The 21,515-nt window shown below is 36.7% G+C and overlaps 1 protein-coding gene across 3 annotated transcripts in view; it reads left to right on the top strand.

Moving 5' to 3' along the window:
- Positions 1-3,595: 3,595 nt before the first annotated feature.
- LOC138699198 (transcription factor 15-like) overlaps positions 3,596-21,515 on the top strand; it is a 109,747-nt gene continuing 91,827 nt past the window's right edge. Inside the window, exons 1-2 of one of the 3 annotated variants that reach the window (XM_069825200.1) lie at positions 3,597-4,089; positions 4,268-4,428. In XM_069825200.1, the coding sequence (XP_069681301.1) occupies positions 4,274-4,428 (155 nt within the window). In that variant the 5' untranslated portion in view covers positions 3,597-4,089; positions 4,268-4,273. Of the gene's footprint in view, positions 4,429-21,515 lie in introns of all 3 variants that reach the window. The other 2 variants (XM_069825199.1, XM_069825201.1) reach the window with 2 other exon arrangements.

Genomic DNA, 21,515 nt, shown 5'->3' with positions numbered 1-21,515 from the left:
GCACAGATAAAATTACTCAGACATGCTATCTACTGTCCGTCCAAGTGGTTATGTAGCAGGATCGTAGAAAGGGGAGAAATCACGTGATAGTTAATTACTTAAAGAGGCCCTTTTATTTAAGTTATTTTAAACAGTTGCATAATATTACGTAGACGTCCAATTAAGTCCTAACAGAAATTAATGTTTTCAGAAAAGAGCTAAAACAGCCCAGCCACTAATCTTTACAGTGGAGCGAGCAGAAGCAGGTGGGGAAAATCGAGATGCGACGTAGACAAACTGACGACAGTACGTGTGCAAAAATATGATTCAATATTGAAAGTTTTCGTCACTGGAAAACGCGAACATATTTCTGAAACGTACTATACTCAGTAACTCAGTACTGCTTACTCGTATATGCGGCCTTGGTTCTGTGTGGAGGACAGTTGGACCTCCGTTACTAGAAGGGGTGGGAGTGAAGTACATTCAAAAACTCAGGTAGAATAGAAATTGAAGTGAAAATAAAATGATGTCCCTGTATTTTCCCTTCAAACATTGGTGGCATGATTCTCGGGAGTAAACTACAGTATGCAATTTATATAATTCAAACTTGAAAATCGAATTTGAGGGCCCAAAGAAAAAATGTTTTTGTAAAAAGTTAATACAATTTTGAACCGACCTAACTCCATTAGAAATTGACCTAGGATGAAACTTGTTTCGCAAAAAAATGATTCACTACATATGGAGAACGTTACATACCGAAATTATTTATTATCTTGAGCCATTCAAAAGATATGCCACATTGTAATAAGCACTGTAGAAAAAATATATGCATATATTTGTTTAAAATGTTTTCAAATTGCGGTCGTAATTTGTTTAATTACATTGTTCACTTCAATAAGATGGAGGGGAAAAGGAACTGGCCAACATACTCATTATCTCTTGGCTTAGTTTGCTCATGAATGATGCCTTATCGGTGTCACTTATGAGGTTCAAACATGTCTTCGGATAGTTAACTGAACAACAAACAATATAAGTAATAATAATAACAACAACAATAATAATAATAATAATAATAATAATAATAATAATAATAATAATAATAATAATAATAATAATAATAATGAATGCTGTTCTCAAACAACGCAACGGTCTTCAATCTTTTTAACAAACAACTGAATAGAGAAACAATTTTCATAAGTCAACTTTACAAAAATTACATTATCTTATACATAAATATATTACATACAGCATATATTAGAGTATATTAAAGCTATTGGGCGGAGGACACATGCCCCTGAAGCCTGAACCGAACATTTAAAATATGCCACGTAAAAATAACTTTTTTGAGAACAGAATATTTCTTATGTAAAGAAGAACATCGTTAAATAAGATTTCGAGTAAATTGTGATTCTATGTAATTTGTATGAATGAAATATTGTAATAGTAATACCGTAGCAATAGTAGTAGTAGCAGTGGTAACAAGAGTAGTAATAGTAATAGTAGATTTTATTTAACACGATTGAACCGTTTATTTCAGAAACCCCCTATCGAACAAAATAGGAAAAATGGGGCTAAGTTTAGATTCATACTGTTTATAGATATATGGTTATATCGTTTAGTGCAGAAATCCATTATATGAATTCTATAGGTTCAAAATCGCCTATATCCACTTTCAGAAATTGAAGAATTTTAACAGTAACTGGTGGCAAATAGAGGGAATTTTCGACCTAACAGTGACTTTTAACAAACCTTTCGCTTTAAATTCATTGACTTTTTGCATTGAAACTATATTAATCATTCGAATTCATTTTTAGCAAGCAATATTTGGGAATAAATTAATGATGAAGAAATGATCTTTAGAGGGTTTTGAATGTAGAAGATTCATATAATCCGTGACTACACTCCTGTTTCATTGCTTTGGACTACACTCCCGTTTCATTACTTTGAAAATCGAGTTTGGTACAGAAACCCCTCAAATGCCTACACATACAGTATTTCTGCTCTAAAATACGTACAATTGGCAGCCAGCACTACTTCGCTCTTTTATTGATACGCGATTTTGATTCATTCAATAGACTTTTGAGGAAAGCTGATTGAATATATACTCCTGAACAATATAACTTACACAAACATGGCAAACAAGTAGAATCGGTCGCTTCTCCATTCCTCAGTTGTCGACTGAAGAAATCATATCTTTCAAAGGCTGCTGGTCACTTTCTTAGAAGAAAATGACAAATCTCTGGAAGAGGTGTACCAAAAGATTAAATAAATCTATTTAAGATATCATCGTTCAAACAGTCTACAAACTCCTGGTCTTCTATCTCTTCGGAAGACTACTAATATTCCTGGGATGCCATTGCAGAAGGCTTATCCTCGTGGAAAGATCCCAATAAATAAGAAAACACTTGGAGCACTTGCAGAAACTTTTGTATTACATCCGAGAAAATTAACATTTCTATGATAACACAGGCTACTGAAGCGGTGGATTACAGATGCTGATTGTCATAATGTAGGCAATAGGCATTCTGTCTAAAATAGTTATCAATGTGAAGTTTTGTAAGAACAAAATGTTCATTTTTTATTTTATTTATTTTTAAACAAGTGTTTTTTAATAGTAGCCTGTGTGGCATAGATATACGCAGAAAATCAACTTTCCCTTTGTTCTCATTAAAATGAATGTATTAATATTCTTACCAATCAATATTATTCATTAGAAAAACACTTTATTTCAGAATCCCCATATGCGCAGGTTTTAAAAACAATTTTTCAGAGGCCGAAAAAAAAGACACAATACTTTTGACAACATCATAGGAGTGTTTAAAAAGTGATTATTTAAAATTAATAATTACTTTTTTATTACAGAAGAAATTCATTTTCTCAAAATATGATCAACTGGAGATAGGAATATTATTGCGATGTACCGAAGTACATATGATATTTCCTTGCAGGAATTCTGCATTATCATGAAGAAGGATGGATGGAGCGGAGAAAAATTCTCTCCGGCGCCGACACTCGAACCCGGGTTTTCAGTTCTACGTGCTGACACTTTATCCACTAAGCCACACCGGATTGCAGTTCCGATGCCGGAGAGAATTTTTCTCCGCTCCACCCATCCTTCATCTGGACATAGAGAGTTTATTAAATAAACGGTTCAATTTCAATTGCAGAGGTATTAAAAGCTGAATTTGAATATGTGAGACAAATATCTACAAAGTTTGCCTGAATCCGTCTATCAGAGATGGGGTTCTTTACGTGCCACAAATGTACGATCTGCGATCCACAGTTTTCCTTTCCTGCCGGAGGAATCTACATTTCTTTGAAATCCATCACCCTTGGCCGGATTCGAACCCGCATGCCTCTGATTTAACGGCTAGCATGCTGATCGCTAGACCATCGAGGAAGGTGGTTCTTTATATTATTATACTATACACTATATTCGAAGCTGCAAGAAATAGTTTGAGAAGGCTTAACATGTGTAGCCCATACCCACGATCGCAATGTTGTTACTATTTCTGTACAAAACACATGCTTGGTTCGCTACTACTGGCAGTGGACTGGTAGGCATTGCGTTATCCGTTCTTGCATTTCCTGGGGATTCTGTTGCTGTTCTAGGCTTCATACAAGAGATGTCGTGGGAGGAGATGACAGTGACGAATTGGTAGGCGTGTACGAGTGGAAGACGGCGGAAATCTAAGCTTCCTCAGCGCTCCGCCACATTCCCAGATCTTCCCCACACGTGTGTGATCTTTCTACAGCACATTGTGCACAAGTGTGTCACAAGTCGTTGGTTAAAAATTATTGTCGAGTTCATTCCGTATTAAAATATGAAGTTTTTGTAGTTGCTCTCCTTACCTAATCATACGTTTTAAAACTTTATTTCCAGAATGTTTCTTTATGTACTATGTAGGCAATGTACGGTTTTTACTTAGTTTTATTTTTAGGTTAAATTTTCATCTATTTGATAATGTTCATTGTTAGACAACTAAATAACTTCCAAAGTCGAGTGTCGAAAGAAATTGCAAAGACTAGCTAAAATAACTCTATTTGAAAGCTGCGAGAGTAGAAGCAAGAATTTGAAGCGTCGCATTTGAGTAGAAAGTGAACGGTTCCGTAAGTAAAAAGTAAAATAATTCATTAAGCCTTTCGGTTTACAAGTGAAATCAAGTGCTTTGAAAGACAAGAATTACGTCTTAATGACGATTTTGTGGTCAAACTGCTAACTATAGGTTTACAAATGTTTGTCTCTGTGCAACGAGAATGAGTTGCTGCAGTTAGGCCTGCGTTGCAGAGGGAAATGGATAACGATTACATCATCTCACCACTACAACCAGACGAGGAGGACTTGCCTGCCTGCAAGAAGAGACGTCAGGTGCCTCAGAGGACGATAGAACTGGAGGGTGGAAAGCATCGAAACCAGGCCAACGCTCGGGAAAGGGATCGCACGCACAGGTAAACAGTCAGATCATGTCGTTACGAGCAAATAAAATGCTTTACTTTCTTAAAGAAATCCACAGGAACTTACTGCAGGTAGTCCTCTTCATTGTACTCGTATGTAGCATACACAGGCTAAAGCCTGCAATACCGTACTCCTTCCAGTTGCACATTCTCCTCTCGCTGACACAATCTACAATGGGATGGCAAATTAGTATACTCGTACTCGGTATGTAACATGTAAGTTATGATTTCTCTTTTTTGTTTGATGTTGTAATCACATTTAATGAAAAAATGTGTGAGTGCATTATTTTTACAGGTCCACCAAGAGTATGGAGTGCTATTTATCGATTTTGCAACAGTAACGTGTTAATGATGCATTGTTGGTACACTGTTTATTTCAATTTGTGTTGAACCTCATTCCAGTCTTGCGATTCATTGTAAGCAGTTAGTTGTTGTCACTGTCGTTCTTGAAATCATTCTTATAGTATAGTTCTGCTGCGATAGGAGTGCATAAGCCTGCCATAAATATTTAATGAAATTATGAGACAGTTTTACTATCGACTTTCTTCCTTTCTTTCTTTTTTTTTTTTTTTTTTTTTTTTGTAAGGAAATTGAAGTTAAAAGTTAATTGCTGAATAATGTATTATGTAACATTGAAACAAGGACGTCAACAAAAGACAGACTCCACCGCTGCGAAGTAATAATTAGCTTGCCTGACCGTGAGACGAGCGGGTCCGGATTCAAATCCTGGTTTGGACTAGAGTCGACGCCAATTCGGAAGGCGGTAGTCTGCTAGCGTTTGCGTCGAGAGAGACAGATGAGAGAGCAAGGCAGCGTACAACATTGCCACATCGTACTTCACGTGCACGTGCAATACAAATAGCGCAGGAGAGAATTTAAATTATCAAAAGACAATAATGACCTTAGCCGTTGATTACTGTAAGCATGACACCAAAGAAACCCTCTTTCCTTCAGTAACAATATTCTTTGCACGGTTCTCAATCCCACACCACATGCTTCTGCAGTCGTTTCTTGCGCGTTGGCAACGTTGCAGCCAGCATCAAGATGGCCGGCAGCGTTCTGCTCGTCAATGTTTTTAAAATAATTATACGCCTTAAATACTATTTTCCGCGCCTGCCTGTGCAGTACTTGTCTTTTTACAGTCTCTTCTTCCATTTATTTATCTTATACACACAGTAAATGTTAGTTTTACTTATTCAATGTATTGAAACATTCACACGTGAACAAACGAACTCGGGAAGCACTTGTTACAGACCGATTCCGATTGGTTCTACTGTGCAAGCTTGTGACGTCACATACCAGAAATGCTACGGCGCATATAGCAGCCTTCCGAAATGTCGTCTAGTCTAGTTATCTGGTTGAGGTTTTTTGTCCGAGGTTTTCCCTCAACCCATTAAGAGCAAATGCTGGGTAACTTTCGGAGCTGCACCCTGGAGTCATTTCGCCGCCATTATCACCTACATTTCACTCAGACGCTAGATAAACATAGAAGTTGATAGAATCGTAAAATAACCAATTTAAAAAAACAACAAACCTAACATAGAACACTATTGCCTTTAAAAAAGTTTATTCGAGTCAATTTATTTACGTCACTGGACAGTACTTTCCACTTATCTTTTTGTATAACAGTACCCTTCATACATAAGTTAGTTCATTCATGTTTGCTGATTTCAAAATCAAATATTAAAAGAAATGAGAAGTATAATTTTAACATTAATTTATGAAGCACACATCAGGGTAATTCTATAGAAGAGAACTAGACCAAAGTACTATTTTGTCTTCAACAATGAATTGCGTACTACGAATAGATTTTTTACTTTCCGACACCCAATGCTTTCCACAGAATAATCTACAACTATTCACCTGTTGTACATATTAATGAATGGTTGCATTGCCGCCATAATGTCATATGCTAATGAGACGTGTAATTGGAATATTTAAGTTCGTCCGAGAGGCTCAGATGAAATTCCTGGACAGTGGGTGTTAGGGGCCTGGACCGCACCAGCAAGAAAACATTTCAATGTCAGCGGAGATAGAGATTATTGTCGAAAGAGATCGTATTTCAACACAATTAACAATCGTGTTTTACATTTAAATAGTGATCCGTTTGTCGTGACGTCTGATGTGGTCAAAATGGCGGCGATACATCATTTCATTACTACGTGCAACAGGTTACTGGTAAACAGTCGTAGGTTATTCTGTGGACATTGAAGGCGTCATTATGAAGTTTACTAAATTTCAATCACTGTATTTTGAAATTCCTTTTCAGAAAGAAAAGTTACATTTGTTCAGATCAAATATCTACACATTTAAATTAAAGGAGAAAACTATAATTCTTTCAATAATTCACTGCTCTCTTAAACTGGTGGAGCATATTGGGAATTAAATGAATCGCTTTCCCAAAACAAGCTATGAAATTATTTATATGATATAGAGGAGTAATTCCGATAGGTTAACAGAAAATTTAAAACTCAGAAAAAGCTTGATGTTGTACAGAGCAAACAAGTAAACATACAAATAGTACATTACTTTGACTTACTGTGGAATTAATTTCACTAAAGAGAAATTACTATTGATACTGAGCTATCCGAATTACCCGACAAATTGGAAATCAAGAAATTAAGAGGGACTAATTGGATACTGCTGCGGGGTAATGTGGATAGCAATGTAAATGCTGTGTAATGTTGGTATTTTCATGCACTGAAACAAATTTATTAATTACATGGTTGTTTTATACGAATTTAACACAAATGAATTGTTTTCTGCTTTCTCATTAAACCATACCTTACATTTCTGGGAGCCAATCCATTCACCATTCAGAGTTGATGACTTGGAGTAGTAACTGATCATTTATAGTCATTATTTTCTTCACTTGCCTTTTTAGCTTCTTTATTTTTTCTTCCACTTTCTTTGACATTCTCCTAACTCAGGTCTATGACTGAATTGAAGTCGAGTTTGTTTGGCCTATAATTGGACCTCTTTCTTTGCCTTAACAGCTGCTACATTCTCTGATGATATGCTGTGACAGGCTGTTTGTTTAGCTCGAGAATATTTTTGCGTTGTTTTCTCGAGGGCTAGGAAGAAACGCTTTAACATTTTAAGAAGCGATTCACATAGGAGGCTGCGAAGTACTAGACTGTTCTTCAGGTTGAACTACTTCATCGTTTTGCATGTCTTTGGTAATGACAGTGGAAGGCCTATATGTCTCAGGAACTGCAAAATGGAAGTCCTGGATTGCTTGAGATCTGAAGGGGAAAATTCCTATACAGGAAAACCCATTTATTGCCACATGCAGTTGCCTTCCAAGCTTCATTAAACAATGAATAGAATTGGGTCTTACAGTAGTTATATTAGATCGTGTATTCCTGTGTAGCCGTGGTGTTGCTTCACAATGATAGGCCTAATTAGCTTTGAGTAACTTGAAAAAAAAACAACGACCGAGAGGATGCAAAATATGCGTTGTGTGTGAGAGAAGACGAATTTCAGTGTTATTGTTCTGGTAATATTCAAGAGCAGAAAGTGCTGCATGGGATGAATGAACATCTACAATCAGAAGAATTTTTACTGATCCACAATGTTCCTGGAAATGCTGCTGTCACAAATATTCATTCGGTAATGGAAAGTAACTTTTAGTAATTATGCACGAGAAAAAGAATTTTTATCCGTATAGCCCAACGAAAAAGTATCCAAATAGCCCCGAAGGTTATCTATAACCGAGGAGAACCTACTTACTGGACAATGCAAGAGATAGGACCACCATCCAGTCTGACGGTCTGTTACATATCACGGACACAATCATAGATAAAAGCGACATGATATTTAGTATTTGAAGGCAAATGAAGCTTACGTTCACTGAGCACAATATTATATGCTGCATATACTAGAGATGTTTGTTACTTACCGTCCGTTAGAATAACTCGCGTTGCTTGTCTCAGGATAGGAGAATTGACACCAAACTAGCCACAAACATTAACAACACTCTTTCATTCACTGTGAAGCTAAAAACGACAATATTGCGTCGTCGGTAACCACAGAGCATGCGAAAACCCTTAACATTATCCATATACCTCGCTATCTAATTTACCCCTCTGTACCCTATAACAATGTTGTCTAAAAAGAAATAAAAATAAGCAATTGTATTAAACTTTTTTGTTTGAAATATCTCAAAGAATAACCTACTGAAATTGATGGCATTTCTTATGGTTCAAACTGTATATATGCAAGGTGTTTAAATATATTATTGTATATAAGAGAAAGGCAGAAAATAGAAAAGATTAGGAAATGCTCAGTTTGCAGTGAGAGACCTGCCCTTGGGCAGAACACTAAAGGTCTATTCACAATGGAAATTAAACATAACCGTAACATAAACACAGAAGTTTGCGCCCAGGCTACCAAATAGGATCATTCACAATGATTCACATAAGCATTGACATAAACATTACCGTAAGACGTTAACATGAAAGTTTGCAAACTCCAAACTTTCATGCTTATGCTTACGTGATTTGCAAACAGAACACAATCGTGAAGCGCTGAAGTATACGACAGAATATGAGGAAATGGCGTTGTTGTTATGTTTCCATGGTTACCAAGTATGTTTGCGGTTATGTTTATGTTCCCATCGTGAATGATGGTATGACTTCTTGATTTTACCATAACGTTTATATCCTTAAGTTAACGGTTACGTTATGTTTAATTTTCATTGTGAATGAGCCTTAAGACTTGTATAATTTATTTATTTAAGAACACGATAATAATTTCACTTAACATGTAACGGCTGAGATATACGATAGACTATACAAAATATAGGATTACAAAATAAAAGAAAAAGGATACGGAAAAAAAATGAAAACAGAGAAACTTAAAGATAACATCTTTTTTATATAGAATTCAAAACTTAAATATGAACTTGTTCTGTACACAGGAATGTAGTGTAATATTAGTGTGGACATCAGCTAGTTAGCTAGCAGATCCAGACAGAAACATTCATTCATTCATTCATAGTGTTCTGTCCAAGGGCAGATCTTTCACTGCAAGCCCAGCATTCTCCAGTCTTTCCTATTTTCTGCCTTCCTCTTTGTCTCCGCATATGATCCATATATCTTAATGTCGTCTATCATCTGACATCTTCTTCTGTCCCGAACTCTTCTCCCGTTCACCATTCCTTCAAGTACATCTTTCAGAAGGCAGTTTCTCCTCAACCAGTGACCCAGCCAATTCGTTTTCCTCTTTCTGATCAGTTTCAGCATCATTCTTGCTTCATCCACTCTTTCCAACACAGCTTCGTTTCTTACTCTCTATGCCCATTTCACACGCTCCATTCTTCTCCATATCCACATTTCAAATGCTTCTATTCGCTTCTCTTCACTTCGTCGTAATGTCCATGTTTCTGTCCCATACAATGCTACACTCAACACAAAGCACTTCACTAGTCTCTTCCTTAGTTCTTTCTCCAGAGGTCCGCAGATGCTCCTTTTTCTATTAAAAGCTTCCTTTCTCATTGCTATTCTCCTTTTGGCTTCTTGGCAGCAGCTCATTTTACTGTTTATAGTAGACCCCAAGTGTATTATTACCATTTAATACGAGAAAAATTCGTACCGGCACCAGGGATCGAACCCAGGACCTCTCAGCTCTGCGCGCTGAGCGCTCTTTCCAACTGAGCTATGCCGGGACACGATCCACGGCGCCGGCCGAACCCTCCTCGTAATGTTTTTACGGCCTTACTACTTGCATTTGAGACGATACACGTCATGTATGCAGGAGCGCAGTAGTAAGGCCGTAAAAAACATTACGAGGAGGGTTCGGCCGGCGCCGTGGATCGTGTCCCGGCATAGCTCAGTTGGAAAGAGCGCTCAGCGCGCAGAGCTAAGAGGTCCTGGGTTCGATTCCCGGTATCGGTACGAATTTTTCTCGTATTAAATGGTAATAATACACTTGGCTACTTCATAGTAAACGTGTAATATTCAATGAGGTGGACGAGACCTCATACATAATGAATATGTGATGTATTAACCGTTAACAATTGTTACAAACTGTTGTTGAATATGGCCTCAAAGTCTTATATATACATATGCGCTCCTGCATACATGACATGTATCGTCTCAAATGCAGGTAGTAAGGCCGTAAAAACATTACGAGGAGGGTTTGGCCGGCGCCGTGGATCATGTCCCGGCATAGCTCAGTTGGAAAGAGCGCTCAGCGCGCAGAGCTGAGAGGTCCTGGGTTCGATCTCCGGTGCCGGTACGAATTTTTCTCGTATTAAATAGTAATAATACACTTGGCTACTTCATAGTAGACGTGTAATATTCAATGAGGTGGACGAGACCTCATACATAATGAAAACCCCAAGTATTTGAAGCTGTCCACTTGCTCTACTGTCTCATTTAGAATTCGCAAGTTTACTTTCTTTACTTTTCTTCCTATGACCATGGTCTTCGTCTTGTTGGCATTTATCTTCATTCCATACTGCTCACAGCTGTCATTTAGCTCCAGTAGCATATCTCTTAGTATCATCTCCTCTTCTGCTAACAACGTCAAATCATCAGCAATTCTTACACAATTTATTCTTCTTCCTCCTATTATCACTCATCCCGTGTTCTGAAAACAGCTCTTCACTAAATACTCCAAGTAGTTGTTGAACAGGGTAGATTATAAAGGGCATCCTTGTCGTACTCCTCTCCCTATTTCGCTTCCTTCTGACATTTCTTCTCCTTTCCTCACTTTGACTCGTTGTTTCATATTAAGGTTACTGAACAGCCTCAAAGATGCATCATGCAATTTTTGCAGTTTTTCTTGAGAAAGGCAAATGCGCATAGTGTATTTTCACAGCAGATAGTAACTTATCTGTTGGGTTTCGAAAAAAGCTCTGTTTTACGTTGATGAGTTGTTAGCCCTTCGCCCAACAAGCTTATACTTGCTATTTGGGGAAAGGAAATTGTACCAGAACAACGGAAAAAATCCATAATTGTACCTACCTTTAAGAACGGGTCGGCCTGGGTAGCGTAGTCGGTATAGCGTTTGGCTTCTGTGCTCGAGATTGCGGGTTCGATCCCGGCCCAGGTCGATGGCATTTAAGTGTGCTTAAATGCGACAGGCTCATGTCAGTACATTTACTGGCATGTAAAAAAACTTCTGCGTGACAAAATCCCGGCACATCGGCGACGCTGATATAACTTCGGCAGTTGCGAGTGTCGTTAAATAAACCATAATTTATTTTTTTAAGAAGGGGGGGGGGAAAGACTAACTCTAGTAACTTTCGAGAAATATCATTTTTGTCGACGTCATACAAACTTGTGTGCAATATTCTTTTGAAAAGATTAACTCCTTATGTAGATGAAATTATTGGGGATCATCATTGTGATTTTAGGCGTAATAGATTTAGCCTACTATTGATCAGATTTTTTGTATTCGACAGATATTGGAGAAAAATTGGGAGTATAAGGGTAGGCTACAGTAACTTACATCAGTTATTTGTAGATTTCGAAACGATATATGACTGGGTTAAGAGAGAAGTTTCATGAAATAGGGGAAAGTCGGGTAGTATAGGACAGCGGGTAATATCAGAGAGTAAGTTTCTTTCATCACCCATCACCGTAAAAAACAGCTTGTTACGAATCCTTCAAATAAGCCTCGGAATGGGACTGATTCTCTGGCACGACCACAGCAAAAGAATAAGGTTTTGAGATTTTGTACATGGAACGTAACTAGTCTTTATAGAACAGAGAGGGGTAACATTAGTAGCAAAAGAACTAGCTAGATATAGAATAGACTTTGTGGGAGTACAAGAGGTTAGGTTAGATGGGAATGACATATCACAAGTAGGCGATTACTTATTGTATTATGGGGAAGGAAACGATAATCACCAATTAGGAACAGGATTCTTTGTACATAAAAGAATAAAATCAGCAGTAAAAAAATGTCGAATTTATCAGTGACAGGTTATCGTATTTAGTACTTAAGGGTAGATGGTGCGATATCGTAGTTATAAATGCTCACGCCCCTACAGAAGAGAAAGACGACCATATAAAGGATAGCTTCTAGGAGGAATTGGAACACACTTTTGATCATTTGCCTAGATATCAGATGAAAGTTTTATTGGGGGATTTCAATGCTAAAGTAGGACGGGAGGATATTTTTAAACCAACAATTGGAAAAGAGAGCCTACACATAAGTAGTAATGACAATGGAGTTAGGTTAGTCAACTTTGCCACATCAAAAAATTTAATTGTCAAGAGTACAAATTTCCCCATAAGGCTATACATAAATATACTTGGACTTCTCCAGATGGAATGACACACAACCAAATAGATCACATCTTGATAGATAAACGGAGACATACTAGTATAATAGACATTCGAACTTTCAGGGGAGCAGACTGTAATTCTGACCATTATTTGGTAATTGGAGAATTAAGGGAAAGGCTATCAGTAGCTAAACGAGTAGAGCAACAAGCTAATATTAGTAGATTCAATATTCTGAAATTAAAGGACGACGAAACTAAGCAACGTTATCAAGTTGAAATTTCAAATAGGTTTGCTGCTTTAGCAACTGCTGACGAAGCTAAGGAAGAGTTAGACGTTAATAACGTGTGGGACAATATCCGAGATAATATCAAAATTGCAGCTGAGCAGAGCATAGGCTATCATGAAACTAAGAAAAAGAAACCATGGTTTGATGAAGATTGTTCCATTGTAGTAGATAGAAGGAAACAGGCAAAATTGAAATTCTTACAGGATCCAATTGAGGAGAATACAGATAATTATTTCAATGAAAATTTCAAAGGGAAGCAAGTCGTACACTTAGGAATAAAAAGAGAGATTACTTGAAGGAAAAACTGAATGAGGTAGAAACAAATAGTAAGAATAAAAACATTCGAGATTTATATAAGGGTATAAAGGAATTTAAAAACGGATATCAGGCAAGGGTAAACGTGATCAAGGATGAGAATGGTGACTTGCTTGCAGACTCTCATTCAATCTAGAACAGATGGAAAAACTATTTTGGGCAACTACTAAATATACATAGGCCAAATAGAAATGATCGGGACGAAATTCAAATACAAACTGCTGAGCCATTTATACCGGAACCCACACTTTCTGAAGTCAAAATTGCAATAGAAAATTTGAAAAAGTACAAGTCTCCAGGTATTGATCAAATTCCAGCAGAATTAATACAAGAGGGTGGAAGGGCATTATCTAGCGAAATTTTAAAACTTGTACTTGCAATTTGGGAAAAGGAAATTGTACCAGAACAATATAAGGAGTCCATAATCGTACCTATTTTTAAGAAGGGGGACAAGACTAACTGTAGTAACTTTCGAGGAATATCACTTTTGTTGACATCGTATAAAATTTTGTCGAATATCCTTTTGAGAAGATTAACTCCATATGTAGATGAAATTATTGGGGACCATCAGTGTGGTTTTAGGCGTAATAGATCGACTGTTGATCAGATTTTTTGTATTCGACAGATATTGGAGAAAAAATGGGAGTATAAGGGTACAGTACATCAGTTATTCATAGATTTCAAAAAGGCGTATGCCTCGGTTAGAGAGAAGTTTTATATGATATTCTTATTGAATTTGGTAGTCCCAAGAAATTAGTTCGATTAATTAAAATGTGTCTTAGTGAAACTTACAGCAGAGTCCGTATAGGCCAGTTTCTATCTGATGCTTTTCCAATTCACTGCGGGCTGAAGCAGGGAGATGCATTGTCACCGCTACTTTTTAACTTTGCTCTACCCGCTAGAATATGCCATTAGGAAAGTTCAGGATAACACTGAGGGTTTGGAATTGAACGGGTTACATCAGCTTCTTGTCTATGCGGATGACGTGAATATGTAAGGAGAAAATCTACAAACGATTAGGGAAAACACGGAAATTCTACTTGAAGCAAGTAAAGCGATAGGGTTGGAAGTAAATCCCGAAAAGACAAAGTATATGATTATGTCTCGTGACCAGAATATTGTACGAAATGGAAATATAAACATTGGAGATTTATCCTTCGAAGAGGTGAAAAAATTCAAATATCTTGGAGCAACAGTAACAAATAACAGTAACAAATAATTAAACGCAGAATAAATATGGGAAGTGCGTGTTATTATTCGGTTGAGAAGCTTTTGTCATCTAGGCTGCTGTCAAAAAATCTGAAAGTTAGAATTTATAAAACAGTTATATTACCGGTTGTTCTATATGATTGTGAAGCTTGGACTCTCACTTTGAGAGAGGAACAGAGATTAAGGGTGTTTGAGAATAAGGTTCTTAGGAAAATATTTGGGGCTAAGAGGAATGAAGTTACAGGAGAATGGAGAAAGTTACACAACGCAGAGCTGCACGCATTGTATTCTTCACCTGATATAATTAGGAACATTAAATCCAGACGCTTGAGATGAGCAGGGCATGTAGCACGTATGGGCGAATCCAGAAATGTATATAGAGTGTTAGTTGGGAGGCCGGCGGGAAAAAGACCTTTGGGGAGGCCGAGACATAGATGGGAAGATAATATTAAAATGGATTTGAGGGAGGTGGGATATGATGGTAGAGACAGGATTAATCTTGCTCAGGATAGGGATCAATGGCGGGCTTATGTGAGGGCGGCAATAAACCTCCGCGTTCCTTAAAAGCCAATAAGTAAGTAAGTAAGTAAGTAAGTAAGTTTGTAAGTAAGTAAGTAAGTATCAAACGATGATAGTATCTGATTGATATGGTTTCTGTGATGTCGCATAGAGAAACGTAACTATGTCATTCAGGTACTACCATATGGTTGTAGATGAAAGAAACGCACTGTCCGATATTACCCGATGTCCGATACAACCCGACTCTCCCCTAATCTTATTGAATTTTGTGTTCTCAAGAAACTAGTTCCATTAATGAAAATGTGTCTCAGTGAAACATAAGCAGAATCCATATAGGCTTTTCTAATTCACTGCGAGCTAAAGCAAGGAGATGCACTATCACCTTTACTTTTGAACTTTATTCTAGAATATGCTATTAGGAAAGTCGAGGGAAACGGATAGGGTTTGGAATTGAACGGGTTACATCAGCTGATTTTTTATGCAGATGACGTGAATATGTTAGGAGAAAATCCCCAAAGGATTACAGAAACATGGTAATTTTACTTGAAGCAAATAAAGAGATAGGTTTGGAAGTAAACTCCGTAAATAACAAAATACATGATTCTGTGTCGTGACCAGAACATAGTACGAAATAGAAATATAGAAATTGAAAATTTATCATTTGAAAACGTGGAGAAATTCAAGTCCTTGGAGTTATAAATGACACCCAAGAGGAAATTAACCGCAGAATAAATATGAGGAATACCTGTTATTATTCGGTTGAGAACCTTTTACCATCCAGTCTGCTCTCGAAAAAGCTGAAAGTTAGAATTTATAAAACAGTTATATTACCGGTTGTTCTGTATGGTTGTAAACTTGTATTCTCACTTTGCGAGAGAAACAGAGGTTAAGGGTGTTCGAGAATAAGTTGCGTAGGGAAGTATTTGGGGCTAAGAGGGATAAAGTTACAGGAGAATGGAGAAAGTTACACAACGCATAACTGCACGCATTGAATTCTTCATCTCACATAATTAGAAACATTAAATCTAGTTGTTTGAGATAGGCAGGCTATGTAGCACGTATGGGTGAATACATAAATTCATATAGAGTGTTAGTTGGGAGACCTGAGGGGAAACGATCTTTTGGGAGGCCAAGACGTAGATTTAAAATGGATTTGAGGGAGGTAGAATATGATGGTAGAGACTGGATTAATCTTGCTGAGGATAGGAACCGATGGCGGGCTTATGTGAGGGCGTGAATGAACATCCAGGTTCTTTTAAAGCGATTTGTAATTATGTAAATAAGATAGTATATGTTAAAAGATCATAAGTTCCCTTCAGCAATATATCCGGAAGAACAATGAAGGGTGTTCGGAAATAACGATCAATGCCCATTTAGAATAAACTTCATTTATGTCAAAATTAAAGTTTCAAGATTCAGAAAGGCTAGTTATTTTACCTGATATTAGTTATTTCGTAATACGCAGCAATGTGGCATTTTAAACAAATTATATAACAAAATATTGTATTCGTAGGCCTATATGAAATATAGGAATGGAAATTTGCTGATATACCAAGGGCCCCGGATGCAATACCTGCCGTTTTGGGGATTCTTCAGTTGTGGAAAGTTCTCTTCCTGTGTGCAGGATGGAGTTTAAGTGATGTTCGATGTTCATTCACTTCCCATACTGCCGAAGGCAATAGCGAAGCACCACAGTTATCACCCTTGTCCAATAAAACTTACGTTGGTCGTGGTTATCACACTCACGGCCTTGTCTAAGTGATGTACTTGCCTTCGGGATTCATCATCATCATCATCATTATCATCATCATCAGCTCTTCAAGGAATAAGAGAGTTCTCCTGTTCCGACCTCATGTTTCGTGCCACATTCTTACAGATCTTCCTACATTTTTATAGCCAGAAGGTTGATATCTATTATGTTTATAGTAGAATGCGGGTTTTATCCGTTCTCAAGAGGTGATTTTTCCACTTTTCTCTGTATGTTATAATTTTTTATTCAACGGAATTATTTTTAAATGTTTTCGTATATCTTCATTCTTAGTTTGGTCTAATCTGGTACTTGCTTTCACTGTTGGAAGGTTTTTAAATTCTGCTGCTTGTAACCTATGTGATTCCAATCTGTCTTCCATATAGGCCCCAGTCAATGTTATAGAAGAATATAATAAAACTGGAACAGCCATTGTTTTATACAATTTTAGATTTGTTTCCCTTCCAATTTCTTTCTTTTGCTCTCTTTGCTAATACTGAACAAAAGTGTTGAATTTTATTTGGTATACTTTTTTATTTGTTCGTTGTTACTTTTATATGTTCCATTACAACCAAATAATTAAATTATCCAACCTGTTCTACTACTTTATCATTTAAAGCTGTCTTTCAATTTACTAATCGACGGTCCCTAGGAGAACATTGTAACTGACATTTTGAAGAATTTGAGTTTCAATCGTAAACCTGAAGGTTTCATAACAGACCACCTGTGGAATAAATATGATTAAAATCGGCTGGATATTTGGGCAGTAATCGCGCTATATTGAAATATTGTAACCAACATTCATAAATGTTATACGTAGAATAGTATTGTATCTCACTTAAGAATTTGTCGACTGCCTCCTTTCGCAATAATGTCCGTTAAAACTATTGTAAGTGACACAGTTACCATAGTCTTCTCCGAATGAATAATTGAATCAGTGTATGTAATTTAAAAGTATTGTATCTGCATTTTGCAACAACATGTAAACCTATAATAATCCGAGGCACGACAGCCCGTGAAGGACCATGAACAATGAGACCAGCCGGGTGCTGGCCTCACGTCCACATGCCGAAGGAGATTTGGATGATCATCCAACCAGAATGCAGGTATCGTGTGGTTAACACGATGATCCCCCGAGCCGTTATAGCTGGCTTGCATAACCAGATTTCGCTACCTATCGTAGCTCCCCAAGTGCATCACGATGCTGGGTGGGCACCGGTTCCATACACTGGCCGAAATTTCGTGAGAAAATTTCTTCCCCCATGAGGGCTCGAACCAGCGCGCATTCCGTAACGTGAGTCCTAGGCAGGATGTTTGCGAAGGAGGTGTATCTGTAAAGATGCAGAAGAAGATGTTCCTGGTAAGTTTGATTTTGCTATATTTTCTTGTTACTTACTATATAGTGTGTTTTTTTAAACTTTAGCTTAAGAATGAAATATCCAAATAACTATCGTGTGACCACATTCATAACTAAAAATAGAGAAGTTCTCCTTGCACCAACAATATAGGACGTCCATAGATTCTATATAATCCAGCATATAGTCCGTGTGGCTCTGGTTTGTTGCAATATTAAGGCACGGTTATTACAAACCTATCTACAGTTTACTTGTATTCTAGATTGTTAGTAACTGCAAGCTTGCACCTCAGTCTTGACATTTTATTTTGAAGCTCAGTTAGCTCTGTAATGGTTTTAAGTTATAATTAAATATATTCTTATAAATGAGTTCTATACTTTTAAAATAATTTTTAAATGAAAAAGGTGAGTTTTTAACTTCTCCTCCACCGTCTGAAATTTCCAGAGTAGCCTATTATAAAACATTTTCCATACTTGGGTCTGAGGGCGAATATTTCGATTCAGATTATTCATTTAGATCCAACGTTTAGTCTATCTACTGTAACCCAACATTAACTATAATATTGTATTTTATTACTTCAACTAATACAATCATGATTCGCTTTTTGAATGTTGCTAATTTCATAAGAAAAAAAATTGGGGTGTAACAATGGAATTGTAACATTTCATTTTGTATCACAGATTGACCTGCAACAAATGGAAATGGCACCAGAGCAAGATACTTCTGATGATAACATTGTATTTGACAATAGTATTATAATATGTCTGTTGAGGATAAATTCCTGGAAAAAAGAACACACATGGAATAAAGCAGATTCAATCCATCCTTTAAATGAATGAAGAAAAAAAGGACGAACAGTATTCACTCTGAACAACGGATAATGCTAGTGAAAATGGCTAAAGCAAGTGGAAACCCTATGAGGTAACTTAAATAGCACAAATCGATTTTAAAAACTTGAAGTCTCTAATCGCCAACGAAAAGAACAACTGAAATTTGACAGAAGAAAATGAAAAAGTGTTTCGATGAAAGTGAAGCAAATTCAAATTGTTCCTGAATTAAGCAAGAAAATATTCATAAAATACAATCATATTGATGAACAAGAACATACAGTAGCATTGACATACAACGCAAAGTCAAACTCAGGACTTGGAAGGATATAAATCTAAAATATGATTACATTGCTCCACTACCCATCTCCCAAAGTAAAGTATTCATAGATCTGCTATCTCTGTGACGAAATACACCCCATATTCCTGGCATTTATCACGGCAGTGATGAATAACATTAAATTCAGTGGCATTGTAAAACAAATTACTATACTTTTTTTAAATATTTATGTACATTCCTGTTTGTAGTTAGGTAGTTACAATTCTGTTAAGTGTAAACTGTGACATTATCTCTCCTTCTTTCACAAGCAATACTATTGTAGTATGTCACATACAATGTTCTTACTGGGAATTTATGTTAACTTTCTAATATTGTAAGTAACAATACGCATATAAGGAATGATTTCAGAGAATGTGTTATCACTACAGTGGAGTAAGACATCAATTTCAATAATGGTAATGCAAAGAAAAAGGTCTAATGAAAAATCCTGATTTTTCACAGACATCCGAAGTTGTTTTTAATTCTACTGCAAAAGTTCATTTTATCAGTTACAATGTTCTTCCTTGGAACGGTCGCTATGTTCTTTCCTCTGAAAGCCATAGTCCTTATTTTTCTGTAAAAATGTTAAAATTATAATCTTAGGATATTTTGTAATTTATACATAATAATAATAATAATAATAATAATAATAATAATAATAATAATAATAATAATAATAATAATAATAATAATAGTGGTGCTTTGTATGCTTCAGATCTGTCTTCGGACATTTGACTAAACAACATAAATGGACAGGAATTAAAAGGGAAACAGAAGATTCATAGAATCCCTATAATTACGTGAAACATGACTGTTCATTTTTCCAAAAACATAAATATTATGGGCTGCATATGCTGCCTGCTACTAAGGAGCAATTATGTGTTGCGGGTTGCATCGGCATACTCCCACTAAGAAACACGAGACACATACAGTAGTATATTACAGAAATGATAACCGACTTTCTTCCCGAATAGATGCCCACGTTAATGTCCCACGTTAATACAGAAACTAAAACTGAAGTTATATCTCTTAATTTAAATAAAATATTGATATATATTGAAAATAGGCAATATTTAAAAATAGGCATTATGTACGGAAAAATAATAATAAAAATAGGAGTATTACAAATATATCGATGCCATATTATTGCATTAATGTATAAGTATCGCAGATCTTTTTGGTCCCTGAAATTTTAAATGCTAAGCAAAGAAGTGAGCCACTATCTAGCTTGTATGTTGTCTCCCAACCAGCTGCAGCTCCCAATTTGATACCCGCCTGCAATCGCCGTGACACTAGAAGTAGGCTACGCTCACAACTCATGTAAATTTACTTATAATGGCAGTAAGTCACGAATACCAAATATTTAAAAAGTTACAGACTGTGCGTTTATTGTTACTGTTAGAAATTTTTACGACAACTCTGTCACTACCGCTTTCATTGTTATTTGTTATTATTATGCTCTGCATCCTGTCATCTATCATTGTGGCTTCTATGTATAAATTATAGTTATCTTTGCCATAGATGATGGATCAGCCTTTCTCTCTAACCTTTATAACTACCAGAGACGATATTCTTTGCCTCTCGATCAGTACACTTCTATTTTTCTCTGTCCTCTTGTAGCTGCTTGAACCCCAATTCTCTTAAAATACTCTTTAAACTACAGTCTATACAAAACTAGAAAGGTAGTGACAATTCTCTCTCTCATACGCAGGAAGGGAGCGACGTTGTGAAGTTGTACGGTGCGATTGATAGCGTCACCTGCCTGCCGAGTAGGAACTGAACAGCTGATACGAAATCGTGAATTTGTGTTATACGAACTCTTTGACTAGACAAATATAGTAGTAGTAGTAGTAGTAGTAGTAGTAGTAATAATAATAATAATAATAATAATAATAATAATAATAATAATTGTCGTACGCCGGACTCCTGGTCGTTTCGCTCTCCGACGTGTTGTCGAGGTGGGGAGGGGAAACGAGAGTGACGTGACAAGATGGCTGCAGCTGGTGGGTGGGGTGATGATAAGAAACTGTGGTGAAGTTTAAAGGAAAGGCTGTTTTTTTTTTAAATAACATTTGTTTATTACAGAAATAGGCTAACAAAGAAAGTATAACTGTGGTTCCCTCCTAGTTCTATGGTAGGGGTAACGGGAGAGTCGTGATAGAAATTGATAGTTTAGAAATTCGTCCTGAGGCTTCGATGCGAGGAGAGTTATGAGGGGTGATAGTAAAGTACGACTTGAATGAGAGGGAGGTAGGGGTAACGGG

This window comes from Periplaneta americana, chromosome 1 (genome assembly GCF_040183065.1).
Source record: "Periplaneta americana isolate PAMFEO1 chromosome 1, P.americana_PAMFEO1_priV1, whole genome shotgun sequence".
In the NCBI taxonomy this organism is placed as follows: Eukaryota; Metazoa; Arthropoda; class Insecta; order Blattodea; family Blattidae; genus Periplaneta; species Periplaneta americana.
This window is presented reverse-complemented; position numbering and strand designations above follow the sequence as displayed.